Source organism: Cucurbita pepo, chromosome LG11, assembly GCF_002806865.2.
Source record: "Cucurbita pepo subsp. pepo cultivar mu-cu-16 chromosome LG11, ASM280686v2, whole genome shotgun sequence".
Lineage (NCBI taxonomy): Eukaryota > Viridiplantae > Streptophyta > Magnoliopsida > Cucurbitales > Cucurbitaceae > Cucurbita > Cucurbita pepo.
Genome location: NC_036648.1, coordinates 2134670 through 2149675, shown reverse-complemented (window position 1 = coordinate 2149675; position 15006 = coordinate 2134670). Strand labels below are relative to the sequence as shown.

Below are 15006 nucleotides of genomic sequence, written 5' to 3'. Positions count from 1 at the left end.
TTATAAATAAAAAATTATCCAAAAATATTTAGACAACCTATTTATCTCAATGTTTCAAAATAATATATTATTCAAAACATTATCTTCCGATTTTTAATTGAATTTATATAATATTTCTGTTTCTTTAATAATTCAACATTTTATTGTTATAATTTCAATTCATATTCATTTATATTTAATTTTTTTATAAAATATATATATATATATATATATATATATATATTAGAAATATTAATTTCCATTTTGATTTGAATTAATTAACCTATTTTAAAATATTACAAAAAGAGTAAGTTGTAACCCTCACTTCTAGACAAGCAAAGTGGTGACTCTCAAGTAGCGCCTATTCAACCATTTGAAGGCCAAGATAAGCGAGTCATGATACAACCGAGGAGGACGGTGCATCATCTAACACACCAAAGAAAATGTGCATTTGAAGCCAAATTGAGGCACAAGTGAGACGGAGGCAACGATGTCGACATGAGAGATAAAATAGGCTTGATGAAGGGTTGGGTAGGGTCCCGAGCCTTAACCTCGAAAGTTTGGGTTTAGAAGAAGTTTGGGCATACAGCTATGAAGTTAAGTCCATCCTTATGAAAAATGAAAGTTCACCAAATTTGGTGTCAATCGAATACCGGACGACGCTTCACAACAAGGTATACCTGTTCGCCAAAATCATATCTACACCTGTCAAATTAAAAATGCCTCAAAATGTATCATGAGAGAGGCATGATGTCAACTCTCCACCACCACTGAGCCCGGTAGCCAAAGCAAACTACCCTATGGCACATACATATATACAATGGGGCGAGCGTTGCGAGACAAGTGTCTCGAACAACTTTTGAGATGGAGTTTTCAAGGATAGTGTCGGACAACATGCGTGTGCCGACATCGCACCCTAGCTCATATGTCGAGGTTAGATCATACACCTACTATTGGGTACAGAGTCCGTAAATGATGTGACATGGACACGTGTGAGTCCAATGCCTCAAGAGAACCCAGATGAATGGATGTTCAAGATGTTCCGATATTATGAACAATACGTACATGATCGAATGAGTTGCAATAGCTAACAATACCCCAGCTACATAAGACGAGAGAAGCATATAACAATATGGCCTGCCTCCATTTGTGGCCTAAAGCATAGCACTTGCCATTTTCCATCTCTAACCTCACCTTTACCATGTTTACTACCGAAAAAACAAAAACAATTGTAACCATCTTATTCTCTGCAAGACACCTGTTAAACGAACACGACTCTCCACAATGGTATGATACTGTCCACTTTGAGTATAAGCTCCCATGACTTTGCTTTGGACTTCCCCAAAAGGCCTCATACCAATGGAGAGAGTATTGTTTGTTTATAAACCCATGATCATTCCCTAAATTAGCCGATGTGAGACTTTCATCATCCAACAACACCACTGATTCAGAAAAAAAAATCTAAGTAATATGAGAGTTGAATACTCACCAGTTCTTGTCCACACTAAAGATCTATCTTCATAATTTTTTTTTTTTTACACGGGTAAACTCCGATGCTGATATGACAGACAATAAATAAGAGTATCCGTACCCGAAAAAATTCCAACAGAAGGTAAAAGAACTGCTGAAAGAGGTAGATACAGCAAAATTCCAGTTGGACATATTATTCACCAAAGTCAAAATGAATGAACTCAGTTTTGGTTCACTAATTTTCTGGGAAGACGTCAAACAAATATATATGAATCTAAATGGTGAAAAGGGCATGATCCTAACATTCATCCCGCCAAGATTGAAATTTGTTGACTCTAATAATTTACAAATATAGAATGACATATCTTTGTGAAGAGGCAAAACTCTGCTGGCAGGCTTGGCATACCAATTAGCGCAGCTCAGATTTTCCAAGTAGGAATGAAAGCCTGCAAAATATCAACTAGATTTAATCAACTTCAACATTTCCATGAACTACACCATTCTTACGCTTTTAGTTAAGATGATGAACATGTTCGGATTATATTTGGATTGCGAGTATTGCTTCTGCTTAGAAGTTTACCTATTATGCAACATAATTGGTGCCGTAGTCCAGATTGAACAGCATATCCCTACGATTCTCTGTTCCCATTCGAATTTTGAAATTTTTGGCCAGGTAATCCACCTTATCGTTACTAGGGTAATCCATCTCTCGCATACATCGCCTCCTTACCTTTTTCAGCATTTCTTTTGAAGGTACAAATCCAGCAGTTACCTTCCAAAAATGTTTTGTGACGTAATTAGCACCACCGTGATAAGAACACGGATCTACAGATGAATACAAGTCAATTGAAACGAAAAATTCACCATGTTATCGATCACGGAGAGAGCTGATTTGGGATCCCGGTTAATGATATGAGCATCAACAAGCAGTGAATAAGATTTTGCATTTGGTTTGACGCCCAAACCTACCAAGTGTTCGAATACCCTTGCAGCTTCAAATGTCTGTCAAGTGACCATAGAAAGTCAGCAAAATTTTCAGTTTATATGGTGTATAAATATGTGTGATATCCATAAGAAATATTTGACTGTGCATTGAACCCCTGCAGTGCGTGCCGTAGAGAGCACGTAATGCTTAATTACGCATTCAGACCCCTCTCGCAACAAAAACACAGCAATCTAACCCATAAATGACACTTGTCAAATGTTAGTTTTTTCAGCCACCAACCATCAGCAGTCCATGGAATTTCAGCAGCTAATTGCACGTGAGTTTTTGTGTGTGAACAAGGGAGTGGTATAAAAGGTTAAAGGCTGACCTTCTTTAGCCTTCCAAATGCGTATATCAGAGCATTGTATGAATGGATATCAGGGGTCAAACCAAAACTGGAACCAATTGCTTCAAACGTTTGGTATGCACGATCAAGGTCCCATATATTTGCACAGCCTAAAATCACACAATTCAATGCAGAAACAGACTTGTAAGGAGGATCTGCACGGCTCAAGTTTTCCAGTTGAAAATAAACCTAAAAAGGGAGAGAAAATTAGATTGGAAACTCCGATGAATTAGAGGAAAGAAATAAAAATACTCACCTACCATGAACTTCTTAATTTAGTCACTGATTATCATGTTTCAACAACGGAAGCATGCCATGTATCTAATATGAAACACATCAACTAACCTTTTGTGTTCGTGTTCTGTGAGAGAGACAATTGCACTCTACTTGCCTCAGTTGATTTTTATCATAGTAATAGTTAATATTCTTCTAGACCTCCCACAACAAACGTTATTATTTGATGAGAGCCCATATATGGCACTGACAAAGAAAACTATCTCCAAGATTTGTAGGAACTGACAAAATTAAATTTTATTGAAACACTTCATGTCCTGGTTATATGTAGGAACTTAGCAGAAGGCATCAATCATTTGAATATTGTAAATGCAAGGTAACATATTATAGATTCTTAATTTTTACTGGTAGAAAGTTATACCGTGTCCAGAGTCTCAAAACCCTTCTTAGAGCATGCCACAACTAATGGATATAAAGAAGTGAATGGAGAAAACATTTCTTCACCAGCTCCATCATCAGAAGTCCTATAAGCCTCTTCAAATTCACGTAGGGTAGTAAAGGCCCTTTGCAGATTCCCAAATGATGCAAGAGCATAAATCTTTCCAAGGTAAGATTCAGGATTTGGAACCTTCTTTTGTCCCAATGAGCGCTTTAGAATTGCCCAAGATGCATCTAAAAGAGAAGAGCTGTAGGTTCTACCTGCAGTTCCAAGAGCTGATACAACTATTCCTTCATCTACAGAAAGATGAACTGGAGGCCTCGCATTTTCACCTCGAGCAATCCATCTGGCCGTAAATTCTAGAGCATAATAAGCAAGTTTACTATTATCCTCTTGCGTTGCTACTTCAGCGATATAATTACACAAGTTCCATGTTGGGCAAAGAGCTTTATTCTGAACAGTTGCCTGTTACACCAACAGGAGAAGTAATGAAGCAACAAGCAAAAAATTCTTTTCTTAGCCATTAATTGAACTGGTTTATTACCTTGCACCTATCAATTACCGACACCAGTGTGTCCAGCCTGCCTTTTTTAACACAGCTCCGCACACATTCAGTGAACACTTTCAACGACAGCATATGACCTGATTTCAAAGTCAAGTCAATATATTTCAATGCAGCATCAATCTGATCTGTTGACAACAGCATTCCAATTACTAAATCATATGATTCATCATCAGGCATTGACTCTTCTCCTGTCTGCAACATACTGATAACAAGAAAGAAAATTATGTTTAAAGCCTATAACTTATGACAACGATGCTTAAAGGCCACTGTTCTTGTAGAGAAAAGCATACTTAACAGTAAATCAGGTTCAAAGCACAACAAATTGCAATATAGAGAAAAGCACGCTTAACTGCAATATAGTCCAATGCAAATAATGTCTCAGCTTTTCAACTAGCTCACAACCCAATTTTCCATGGTTGATGGAAGCACGTGGAAATAGATTTTTACTTTATACACAAGCGTGTTCTTCGTAAAGATATTGAACTTCATCAAAATTTCCACTACTCAAGAAATGCTTATCTATTCACTAAGCCACATCCAAGTGCTCGTTTGCTGTTTCTGCGGTCCAACTCAAGCATCTGGGAATTTCCTTGAGGGGGATAATAACTCATCATTATTTTATTCTTTGATTAGTTAATAAGCTGTTGTAATTAGTTGTGTTTAAGTTTAATCGTTATGTTACTGCACTTGGTTTTAATTTTCATTCACATTGATTAATAAGAAAACTCCCTCAAGAGCCTGAGAGATTACTACAATCAAGACCAATACCTAAAAGTAGTATTGATCCCTGAAAATTGATATGCTTTTCCAGATATTCACTTGAAACAACTACCATTATTGTCCCCCGGAAGCATTTTATTATCATCAAGTTTTACATGGGGACCTAATCTAGAAACTTTTCAGTTGAAATAATATCCTAAAGATTTCAAACTGTACGAGTAACTTCGAAGGTAATTGATGATCAAGGATCAATGCTAGACCAAGAGAACGATAAGCTTTTAATTCCCAATAAACAAGCAATAACAAAGGAGTTCGTTAAAGAGGTTAATCTATAGACGCACGGAACAAAAGCAGTTGACAGATAAAAGAAGAACACACATTATTGAAGATTGAATGACGAATAAGGTTCAAAATCTGACCGTTCAATCAATTTTTCAGCGGCCTCAGTCTCCTTAGCCTGATACATCGCCTTTAATACTAAATTGAATGATGCAGTGTTGGGTGATATCGCATAGTCCTCCATTTGAGCCACTAGATCCAGAAGCTCCCCAGCCGAGGCGTTAACCATCAAGTTAGCCCTCAAATAATTGTTATACAAGTTAACATCCGGCTTATTAGGCTTGCCATTCTTATCCAGAGACCGAATCCAAAATTCAAACAACTGCTTCATATCTTCCCAGCGCTGGGAAGCCATCCAATCAGCAAAAACGTTCAACAAGCTCTGAACATCGAGCGTTTGAGACAATGCCTCAATGCGAGAGCTTGGGGATTGGTTAAGGAACCCGAGGGGGATCATTGACAGAGTCCGAGAAGCGTTGGGTATTGGATTACGCCAGTTCTCATTGTAAAGAGGGCTGCCGGAGGCGGGATTTGGCGGAAGTGGAGTTGAAGGAATGTCCGATGGTTCATTAGCGAGCTGAGGTTCTTGAGAAAGAAATGTGAAGGTGGTAATGGGCTTGAAGAAGCAGACATTGTTGAGGTTCGAGTTTCTGATTAGGGTTTGAGTTCGAGAAAGAATCGCCATTTTGGACGCCATGGATGGAGCATCAAAGCTGGAGAAATGGCATTTGCAGTGAGAGCGACAGTGAACTTTCTTTAGGGTTTTGCCATTGTGAGCTAATAGGCGCGAAGAAGCCACCCATAGAGTCTGGGTTTAGAAGGGCACTATGGTAACTTTAAGCCTAAATATCTAAATAGTCCACTGGTCATGCCACGTGGCATGCTCCCCGTAAACGACTAAGGTTATTTTGCAAAATAGCTTTCATAAAGTTCTTTCTTCTTTTAAAAATTGCAAAACTAACCTTGTTATATATTGTAACTAATTTTGATTTAGAGAAAAATTAACTTTTAACCTCCAACTATATTAATTTTTATCATAATTATCATAAAACTTTGATTTTACTATATTGTACGAAAAAAAATTAAATATAATGTCAAAATTATAATAATTGCAACAAATTGTAAATTTGCTTATTCGTCTATAACATTGTCTTGTTTGTTTGGTTCGTAAGGGCCTAAAACTCTCGGATTTGAGAGGGCTTGAAAATCTGACGTTCTGTTTTCCTTACCCGATGGTGTACGACGTCTAAGCAACGTCGAAATCTATCCTTAGTGTGTAGAGGTCTTTGGGATTGTTTTCGTTGCGTAAATCAGAAGTTTTGACGTCGATTTCGTAAGGTTTAGCTTAGTCGATTTTCTCTCTTTCTTTATCGTTTTTCTCACTATTTTTCCTTCTTGCAGGTGCTTTGGAGATGGCTGAAGGTCGGGTTTGGTTTTCGTGGTGATCCCGACGTTGGGTGCTCTTCGAAGGTCGTGTTCAAACGAAAACTCCAGCGAAAGATTTTCTTTCAAACATGTGTCACATAGTTATTGCCTCACTTATCAAAATAATTGGATGAAATTGAAAGTTTTCATACAAATTATGTATTTTATTAAAAAAAAAAAAAAATAAATTTATTAAACATTTGGAGTAAGAATAAATCATATATTTTTTTAAAGAAAAATAATTTTTACTCAAAATCAAATATTACAATTTTCAGTTTCTCCTCAATCCCTCCCCTCTTCTTCCTCCTTCCCCGCCGTCCATGCCTTCTTTCTCCGGCGGCTGAATTTCGCTTTGTTGCCTTCTTCCATTTTCATTCAAGAACCGTTCCGATTTCCTTTCTTCCCGGGTGCCCTTCCCCCATCCTCCTCTGCTTACCCCTCTTTGGCTCGCCCAGAGTCCCTATTCAAATATCACCGCTAGCCCAACAGGGTTAAGCCCAACCATATAATTATATAGGTAATTTAGGTATTTTTTTTAAAAAAAACTTTAGAAATTTTAGGAATAGATGAACTACGAGTGATTTGTTCATCATCCCAAGAAATCCCAAGTATAGTTTCTACGAGTGATTTATAAATCTCTTCAATTGGTCTTAATAAATAAAGTGTGCAAGTGTTCCCCACATAGAGTTGTGTTCAACGGTCCTAACATCAAATCCTCCATTGGAGTATCTCTAGAACTCCGGTGGTTTTCCTGGTGTCCGCGGCTGAGTATCTCTATGTATATTGATGAACCGAGTGATACTCATATTTCCACCAAGCATCTTGTAGTTATGTGTGTATATAACCTCCATGGATCAAAGCTTCTTTTCCTTTCCTTCTCTAGCTATGATCTTTACCAATATTCAGTAATGAATGAAGATGATCCAAACCTGCTACTCTTAATCATCAATGAAACAAAACCCATCTGCATAAGACTCATTTTATGTAGTTCAATCATTTTACTGATTGAATGGAGCAGCTGATAACCCAAAACACCTACCATACAGTGATTTAAAGAAATGTAAGCTTTATAAAATCTCAAAATGCATATAGTTTCATACCCATGAATCAAAATTCTAAATTTTCAACTCCAAACTAAGCAAGTTTTCAGCCCATGAACCAAATAGTTCATTGTTTAGCAGATAAATGTTTTACTTTTGGAAGTAAAATTATCTTAAAAAGTGGATGGAAGAGACACCGCTCAAGCCCACTACTATAAGATATTGTACTCTTTGAGCTTTACCTTTCGGACTTCCCAGGTTTTTAAAACGTGTCTTTTAGGGAGAGGTTTCCACACCCTTATAAAGGGTGCTTCGTTCTCCTCCTCAACCAACATGGGATCTCATAAAAGGTGAATAGAGACACCAGCAACGCCCCTACTTTCTCTTAGCCCCCTTTTCTCTCCCCCTCTCTCTCTCTCTCTCTCTCTCTCTCTCTGGTTTTGCCATTTCTCTTGAAACAACCATAGTTCTCTTCTCTGCACTCATCTTTTTCAGAATCTGAGCTCAACCATGGCGGTTCTCTTGCTCTGTTATCTCATTTTCTTGGCCTTCACTAGCCATTCAAGTAATCTTCTCTGATGATTTTCATATTCTTCCCCACCATGGAAACAAAAAGGTCAATAGAAAACTAACTGTTGGCTCTATTTCTTGAACTTCTTTAGGTGCAAGCTATTGTATTTGTAAAGATGGACAGAGCGACCAAGCCCTTCAGAAGACACTGGATTATGCCTGTGGAGCTGGAGCTGATTGTACTCCAATTCTTCAAAATGGCCCTTGTTTTCAACCCAACACTATAAAGGATCACTGTAGCTATGCTGTTAATAGCTATTTTCAAAGGAAGGGTCAGGTTCAAGGGAGCTGTGATTTTTCAGGCACTGCCATGCTTAGCCAGTCTCCTCCTGGTATAAGACCTTTCTCTTTCATTTGTACCCGTTTTCTTCATCAAATGGTTTGGTTTTTGTTAACACTTTTTGGGTCTTTTCTTTTTCTTGTTTTTTTGACAGTTGAAGCTTCTGGGTGTGTTTATTCTTCCAGTTCCAGGTACCCATTTCAATTTCCTCACCCTCTTGCAGTTTTTTTGAAGTGATATCACAGTCAACTTATAGATAGCAATCTGTTTCAATAACATTCTAAATGAAAAGTGGTTTTGAGTTGAATATTTTAGCAAGATCCCACGAACATTCCTTATAAGAGTGTGGAAACCTCTCCCTAGTAGACGAGTTAAAACGAACAATATCTACTAGTAGTGGGTTTGGGCAGTTACAGGGGTTGGGCAGTTACAAATGGTACCAGCAATGACCCTGGACACCAAGAGGGTGGGATTGTAATCCCACGTCGGTTGGAGAGGGAAACAAAGCATTCTTTATAAGGGTATAGAAACCTCTCCCTACCAGACGCGTTTTAAAATCGTGAGGCTGACGGCAATACATAACAGGCTAAAACGAACAATACCTGCTAGCGGTGGACTTGGACGATTATGGAAACAAAGATTACGTGAGAATCAAAGTTGGGGAGTAGTTGAAACATGAAAATGTTTAAGGAAACTAAAGCACTAATCCTAAATGATACTCAGATATCTCCATTTTCTTTCAACTGGGAATTTGGTTCCCAAAGTGGCATATTCCAATTTCCAAGAGACTCTTTCTTTTACCAAAAGTTACCTTTTTCCAACTTTTTCAGCTGGTGTTGGTGAGAATCTGCTGCCTGATAGAGAAAAAGAAACTTCTATCAAGAATCCAATTCCTTTCCCTTTTTGGGGATGTGTTCATAGCTCTAGCATATTTTTTTCCCTTAGAAAGTTACTGTTCTTGATAACTTAATCTAGATGGAAAATGTCCAATGAAAAATTAACCATTCAAGTTTGCATTAGTGACAATGACATAAACAAATGAACACCCTTCTCTGTTTCCAGCAACACAGGAACTCCAACCAGCACCACCCCGTTTACCACCGTGCCCAGCACAACACTGGGAACCACCACAAACCCGTCGACACCACCACCCTCGACCACAACCTCCCCCTCGGTGTTTGGGAGCGGGATAAGCCCGACAGGTAGTGTCGGTTTCGGTGGTAGCGGTAATAACATGGATGGCAGTGCTGCTGCAGGTCTCACTGCAGCAGCCTTTAACTTGTTCTTCTTCACAGCCACTGTCACATTTTGGTGGTCAATGTTCTGTTAAGTCCAAGGTTAACAATTGAGGTCATTAGTTGATTTGTTTGGATGGATGGATGCAAAGCTGGGAAGATTATTTTCTAATGTCCTTTGATGTGGAGAAGAGAAAGGATGGGACTTTGCACCCTCTAATCAATAATTCTGTTCTTTGTTCATTATTAATTTCTTTATTTTATAATAAAGTTTATGAGTTGCGTTACTCTCGTTACCGTCCATATGCTCAAAAGTTAGAACGAAAACAGTGAAATGTTATGTTAGCTTTCATTCTTTGTTCTAAAGCAAGGACTTAGCTGCCAAGACATCCAATTGGTTCGATTTGAATTATTCGGAGGATGTATTTGATATTCATTCACCCGTACTTCCATTATTTGTTGAGGAAGGCTAACTACTTGTAGGTCGGGAGTTGTATGAGTGGTAATGTCACATACAGCTCTTCTAGAATCATTGAGGGGTACAACGATGTCTACTCCTTTTGTGCATTTAGCGCTAGAACTAAGTAAGCATTCATTCCAAACATCACTTTTTTAAAAACTTCAATGAGTACACACAAGAAATAGGCCAATTCGTTGATTTTTTCGGTGAGTCAAAGGAATGGCCAAGTATCTAAATTTGGGTGAATGGAGGATCACATGGGTGGGACAAGAGATGGAATGAAAACCACATGATGATACTAACTTCAATAATGGTTTTTTTTTTTTTTTTTTTATATAATTTTTTAAAAATTTGTGTTTGGAAACTCATCCAAACAGCACTTGACATTTGGTGCTGTGAATAGACTAATGAACTAACTACCATTACCAACTAGTTGTTTTATTGCAATAGACTCATGCTCATGAATATGATGAGTAAATGCTATTTAAAAATTTGTTTGATAACAATTTTTTAATGTTAAATCTCTCAAGATTCATAGTGTCTTATGAATGAATTTCTGAACATGTTTTTAGAATCTTAGTTCAACTTCAAAAACTGAAACTAAATAAAGAAATCTGTTGGTGTTCAGAAAATAAAGACAACAAATCATTACTTAACCAAAAAAAAAAAAACAAAAAAGAAAAAAAAAATTAAACAATTCATCCTTCTGAATAACTTTGTTCTAATTTCAATCTAAATCTAACCAAATCCTAAATATTAATGAGTGCACATACTTGCACTGATCAATACGAACTGTTGTGGCCACGCTTACGATGCCCTAAAGAGTTAGTCCTATGTGCTTCCTACTGAGGAGACTTGTGGAAAGTGAGTATCTATTTCAAATAGGATTCAACAATGAGTCGCAGCCCAGCGCTGCTAGAGTTTTAAAACGTGTAGGCATACTAAGAGTAGTACTTCATGATTTGAAAAGGCAATAATTGAACCTAACCTTTGTCAAGTCTTTGCCTACTTCAATGGCCAAGTTAAAGCATTCAACATCGACCTACCACCTTTCTTTTTCAAGGTTGAGCTTTTGTTGAATAATTTGGTTTGACACTGCATCACACCTTATAGAAAGCTGCCCTTGAGTTAGATTTAGAAATGGAAGTATGTGAAGACTAAGCTTATAAGCTTGATGGTCTGAAAGACCATTGGAGCAAACAATGCAATAGCTTCGGTTAGAGCAAAGCCCAAAATGACATAATCAAATAATTGTCTACCGAATGGATCAAAGAACATAAGCCAATAACAATATTATAAATACAAAAAATAAATATACACATAACACACCATCATATTATAAAACAAATCCAACAAAAATAAAAAATAAAAAATTATGCATTATTAACATACGGAACCTTTTTTCTGGAATCTTCATGAACAAATTGAGTAATCAATTTGGCAACAAAATTTGGCTTTTCCACATGAGGAAGGTGGCCGCACTCAGGTATTTGACGAATGAATGCATTTGGCAGTTCACAGTGCAGCCTCTGCATTCTCCAAAAATGTGAGCTTATTCCATTTCTAACAATACTTATTTATGATCTACATACGATAGTAATTATAAATATATGATGTTTTAACTTTTGTATCAGTTTTATCTTTAAGTTTTGTTTAAAAGATCGCATAAAAATAATCTATAGTTCTTATGGAAGGAAAAAAAAACAATCTATAGTTCTAGATCTTTCACTGTTTATCAGTCTTTTCTGTCAACCCAATTCAATTTTTTATCTCAATCTCATTTTTCAGAATTGCAATAAACAGTAAACACTAACCACTGCAAGCTTGTTGCTGATGATCTGATCATCCTCACCCCATATAATAAGCGTTTTCTGCTTCACCTATAAAACAAAAATGCAAGTAATAATCAGTACCCAAAGATCCTCAAATGTGGATATGAGAATTGAAAAATGAAGCATATGAAAAGACACTAGTAGTTATTCATTCAAGACCTTAGGGAAAATTCTATTCGACGACCCTTGATGAGGAACGGTACCTTTTCCTTATGTCCCTCACTAACATTCTTGCAATTTAAAATACTAAGAACTCGATACGTCGTGACTTAGAACATTGCATTTTGCATCAACCATATAATAGCATAAAGAATTGTACTAACCTTTTCAATCTGGCTGCTGACATTATATCCTCCACTTAACATAAAACTGACAGTCGCATCCTCCCACCAAGGTAATAAACAGTGCAGGCGGCCAATCTAATAAGGAGGGATAGAAGGAGAACAGTTGGAGCAGGGGGTGAGTCAATTGGCTATGGACACAGAGCATTTTAGCTTTATGTCAATTAAGCCTTCCAATTTCACAAAGTACTCAGGCAAGTCAACAAATATATGATATATATCCTCCTTGATGTAGGGGAAAACTTACATTGACCCAATCTAGGCTAGTACTAAGTGATATGCCAGTGAAGGCCAAAACGTTCACATATAAGCGCAGGGGAATGCTCTTCAATAGAAATACCTGATCAAAATAAGTTAAACAATTACAACTATACATTACAAACCAACAAACGCAATCAATTCTCTCCAAGAAGATATTTTAGAAAAGAAGAAAAGTGGGTAAAAATCTTTCCTCCATGGAACCGCAAATTGCGTTACAAAAGATTAAATTTGTAAATCGAAAATTAGAGGAATGATTCTCTTCAAGAATATTTTAACAGAAGAATTATTATGGAAGCTAGTAGTGGTGGCGTGAGATCCCACATCGGTTGGAGAGGGGAATGAAGCATTCTTTATAAAAGTGTGGAAATCTCTCCCCCAGCAAACCCGTTTTAAAACCTAGAGGAAAAGCCCAAAGAGGACAATATCTGCTAGCGGGTTTGGGCTGTTACATGTGGCATAATGATACCTTCCATGGATGGAAAAGGGATGTACAGATGAAGGAAAAGTTATGGTTGTCTTGTAATTGCAGAAAATCGAACACTCGGTAAAAATGCTTAGCATTAAGATATTTGATGGAATGTTTACAGAAGTGAGCAAAGACTCACCCCAGCATAGGCAATCAATCTTGGTAGGGTAGCTAAGTTTCCTGTACCTTCTGCATATACACTTGCATCAATCAACACAAGCCTATCAACCTGAAGTAATCTCGTTACATTCGACGGAAAACTCTCAATAACTTCATGTGATGATATAGCTTCAAATTTGTAGTCATAAGTTACAGCTAAGAGATACGTACAGCTTCTGGATAATTGACAGCAAAATCAATAGCAACAGCAGCACCAAGGCTTGGTCCAACCAATACCATTGGCCTTTTAATATATGATTTCCAAAGCTATTATCAGGACGAAGAAAAACTAAATTAGTTTCAACATATCAAGACAAGATATGAGTGTGATTGACAATGATATTAATGAAAAGTTCATAGCAATCATGACAAAATAAAACAAGCTCATAACAATGATGCAAGTATCAACATAGTAATTAAAAGAGCACAAACAAGATAAGGGCTTGGAGAGTTCATATTGTGATCATATTGAAAGGAAGCAGAATTGGGATTGAAGAGAAATTTTCCCCAAATTCGTAACAGGCAAACAATCTGAACAGAACGTTTTCGTTACCTGATACAAATGAACACGTTTAGAAGTCACGTCACATGGAGGGAGTCTTTCTATCACATGCAACTATGAAAATTAGAGATAAAAATAATGGTTTAACGATCAATTAAAAAAGGAATATAGCAATTAAACAGACCTAAATCAGAGAAGCCCCAGCCAAGAATATCAACAGCCCAGGTTTCAAAACCAGCTTCCTCAAGCAATGGATATGTGTATCTCCATTCTAAACAGGAGCTGAATAATAAGATGTGATGAACGAGGAAAAGATATAATAATAACAAATATCACAGAAACAACAAACAGCCTTGTATTTTGAAAGAATATTGTTTCTAATTAGTGAAAGAAACCTATCAAATCCATGGAGAAGAACCACTGGACTTTCTTTGCTCTGTATCGACGGCTTCACGCAACTACTCATAATACAAGAATCGGAGAAGCTGACCTGCATGCAGAGCAAGAACAAACATATAAATCAGATCAAGAACACTGCCAAATCTCATAACGTTTAGTAGAAGTTAAAACCCTTCGATTCAATCACATTGACAAACAGAATTCCGCAAGAAACATGGCTTTAACTTCCTCGAATCGTGAGTTTCTATTATAAATTTCCCCAGTCCAGGTGAAATAATCATCAGATGACTTTCAAACAACTAGAATTCTCAAATAGTATGAATTTTCAAGAGAGGTAGAAGCAGTGAACTTACTGGTAGCCTCTCGAACCTTGTAGCGAGCTCCCGAGCAAATTGGTCTTTGATATTGTCGACTTCTTTGGGAAGAAATGAAGGGAATTTGTTAAGGATGACCCCCAGACGCTTCGGTTTCTTCCATTGCATGAGCGGTGGAGCGGAGCACCAACTCGCAGCCACTGCTAGAGAGAGCATCTCTGTTAAGCGCGGGCAAATTGGCGCCCGTTGGCCTCTCTTCTCCTGCTTTTCTATCCACAGCCCAAACGATGGGCTGTCTTATTTCCTGGTTAAATTACAAACTACTCCCTAAATTCAATACAAATTTGTAAGAAGCAGGGGTGCGTCTTGATCCCGTTGAGGTAATTTCACTCGCGGACCCAAAAATTCGAGTATTGGATGATAAAAGTCCCACGTCCGCTAATTTAGAGAATGATCGTGAGTTTATAAGTGACGAATACTAACTCCATTAGTATGAGGCCTTTTGGGTAAGCCCAAAACAGAGCCATGAGAGCTTAGGCTCAAAGTGGACAATATCATACCAGTGTGGAGAGTCGTGTTCGTCTAACATGGTATCAGAGTCATGCCCTAAACTTAGTCGTGCCAATAGATGGGTAAATCCTCAAA

General features: G+C 37.4%; 3 protein-coding genes across 8 annotated transcripts; 1 reads left to right on the top strand and 2 right to left on the bottom strand.

The window, feature by feature from the left end:
* Nucleotides 1–1592: 1592 nt before the first annotated feature.
* On the bottom strand, nt 1593–5870 carry LOC111805929 (pentatricopeptide repeat-containing protein At1g26460, mitochondrial-like). Its single transcript, XM_023691229.1, has 7 exons — nt 5158–5870; nt 3998–4220; nt 3436–3918; nt 2763–2969; nt 2314–2451; nt 2030–2221; nt 1593–1895 (listed from the first exon to the last, which is right to left on the bottom strand). Exons 1-6 carry the CDS (start codon nt 5772–5774, stop codon nt 2033–2035), a joined length of 1857 nt encoding a protein of 618 aa, XP_023546997.1. The 5' UTR covers nt 5775–5870; the 3' UTR covers nt 1593–1895; nt 2030–2032.
* Nucleotides 5871–7126: 1256 nt separating this feature from the next.
* On the bottom strand, nt 7127–14681 carry LOC111805886 (uncharacterized hydrolase YugF). Of its 6 annotated transcripts, XR_002816714.1 has the most exons (12): nt 14401–14679; nt 14044–14138; nt 13833–13930; nt 13700–13749; nt 13318–13413; nt 13127–13216; nt 12508–12600; nt 12243–12338; nt 11902–11967; nt 11485–11616; nt 11076–11204; nt 10420–10959 (listed from the first exon to the last, which is right to left on the bottom strand). XR_002816714.1 is itself a non-coding variant. In XM_023691169.1 (11 exons), the coding sequence occupies exons 1-11, from the start codon at nt 14575–14577 to the stop codon at nt 7395–7397; spliced, it is 1065 nt and encodes a 354-aa protein (XP_023546937.1). In that variant the 5' UTR covers nt 14578–14681; the 3' UTR covers nt 7127–7394. The 6 variants fall into 6 exon arrangements, 5 of the variants coding, with proteins under 5 accessions (XP_023546937.1, XP_023546940.1, XP_023546938.1 ...); XM_023691169.1 differs by lacking the exons at nt 10420–10959; nt 11076–11204 and adding an exon at nt 7127–7466 and having other exon boundaries at nt 14401–14681; XM_023691172.1 differs by lacking the exons at nt 10420–10959; nt 11076–11204 and adding an exon at nt 7127–7431 and having other exon boundaries at nt 14401–14678.
* LOC111805887 (PLASMODESMATA CALLOSE-BINDING PROTEIN 3-like) lies at nt 7823–9915 on the top strand. The gene is made up of 4 exons (XM_023691174.1): nt 7823–8107; nt 8205–8444; nt 8547–8583; nt 9455–9915. Exons 1-4 carry the CDS (start codon nt 8053–8055, stop codon nt 9720–9722), a joined length of 600 nt encoding a protein of 199 aa, XP_023546942.1. The 5' UTR covers nt 7823–8052; the 3' UTR covers nt 9723–9915.
* Nucleotides 14682–15006: the final 325 nt, after the last annotated feature.

Bases quoted from the DNA above. Each gene is read 5' to 3' on its own strand.
- LOC111805929 (XM_023691229.1), bottom strand. From the start codon at position 5,774: ATGGCGTCCAAAATGGCGATTCTTTCTCGAACTCAAACCCTAATCAGA. The intron at 3,919-3,997 runs GTAATAAACCAG...TTGGTGTAACAG, and splicing joins CGGTAATTGATAGGTGCAAG to GCAACTGTTCAGAATAAAGC. The intron at 2,970-3,435 runs GTATAACTTTCT...CTCCCTTTTTAG, and splicing joins GTTTTGAGACTCTGGACACG to GTTTATTTTCAACTGGAAAA.
- LOC111805887 (XM_023691174.1), top strand. From the start codon at position 8,053: ATGGCGGTTCTCTTGCTCTGTTATCTCATTTTCTTGGCCTTCACTAGC. The intron at 8,108-8,204 runs GTAATCTTCTCT...GAACTTCTTTAG, and splicing joins GGCCTTCACTAGCCATTCAA to GTGCAAGCTATTGTATTTGT. The intron at 8,445-8,546 runs GTATAAGACCTT...TTTTTTTGACAG, and splicing joins GCTTAGCCAGTCTCCTCCTG to TTGAAGCTTCTGGGTGTGTT.
- LOC111805886 (XM_023691168.1), bottom strand. From the start codon at position 14,577: ATGCTCTCTCTAGCAGTGGCTGCGAGTTGGTGCTCCGCTCCACCGCTC. The intron at 13,931-14,043 runs GTTTCTTTCACT...CTTATTATTCAG, and splicing joins CTTCTCCATGGATTTGATAG to CTCCTGTTTAGAATGGAGAT. The intron at 13,750-13,832 runs GTCTGTTTAATT...TGCATGTGATAG, and splicing joins CTGGGGCTTCTCTGATTTAG to AAAGACTCCCTCCATGTGAC.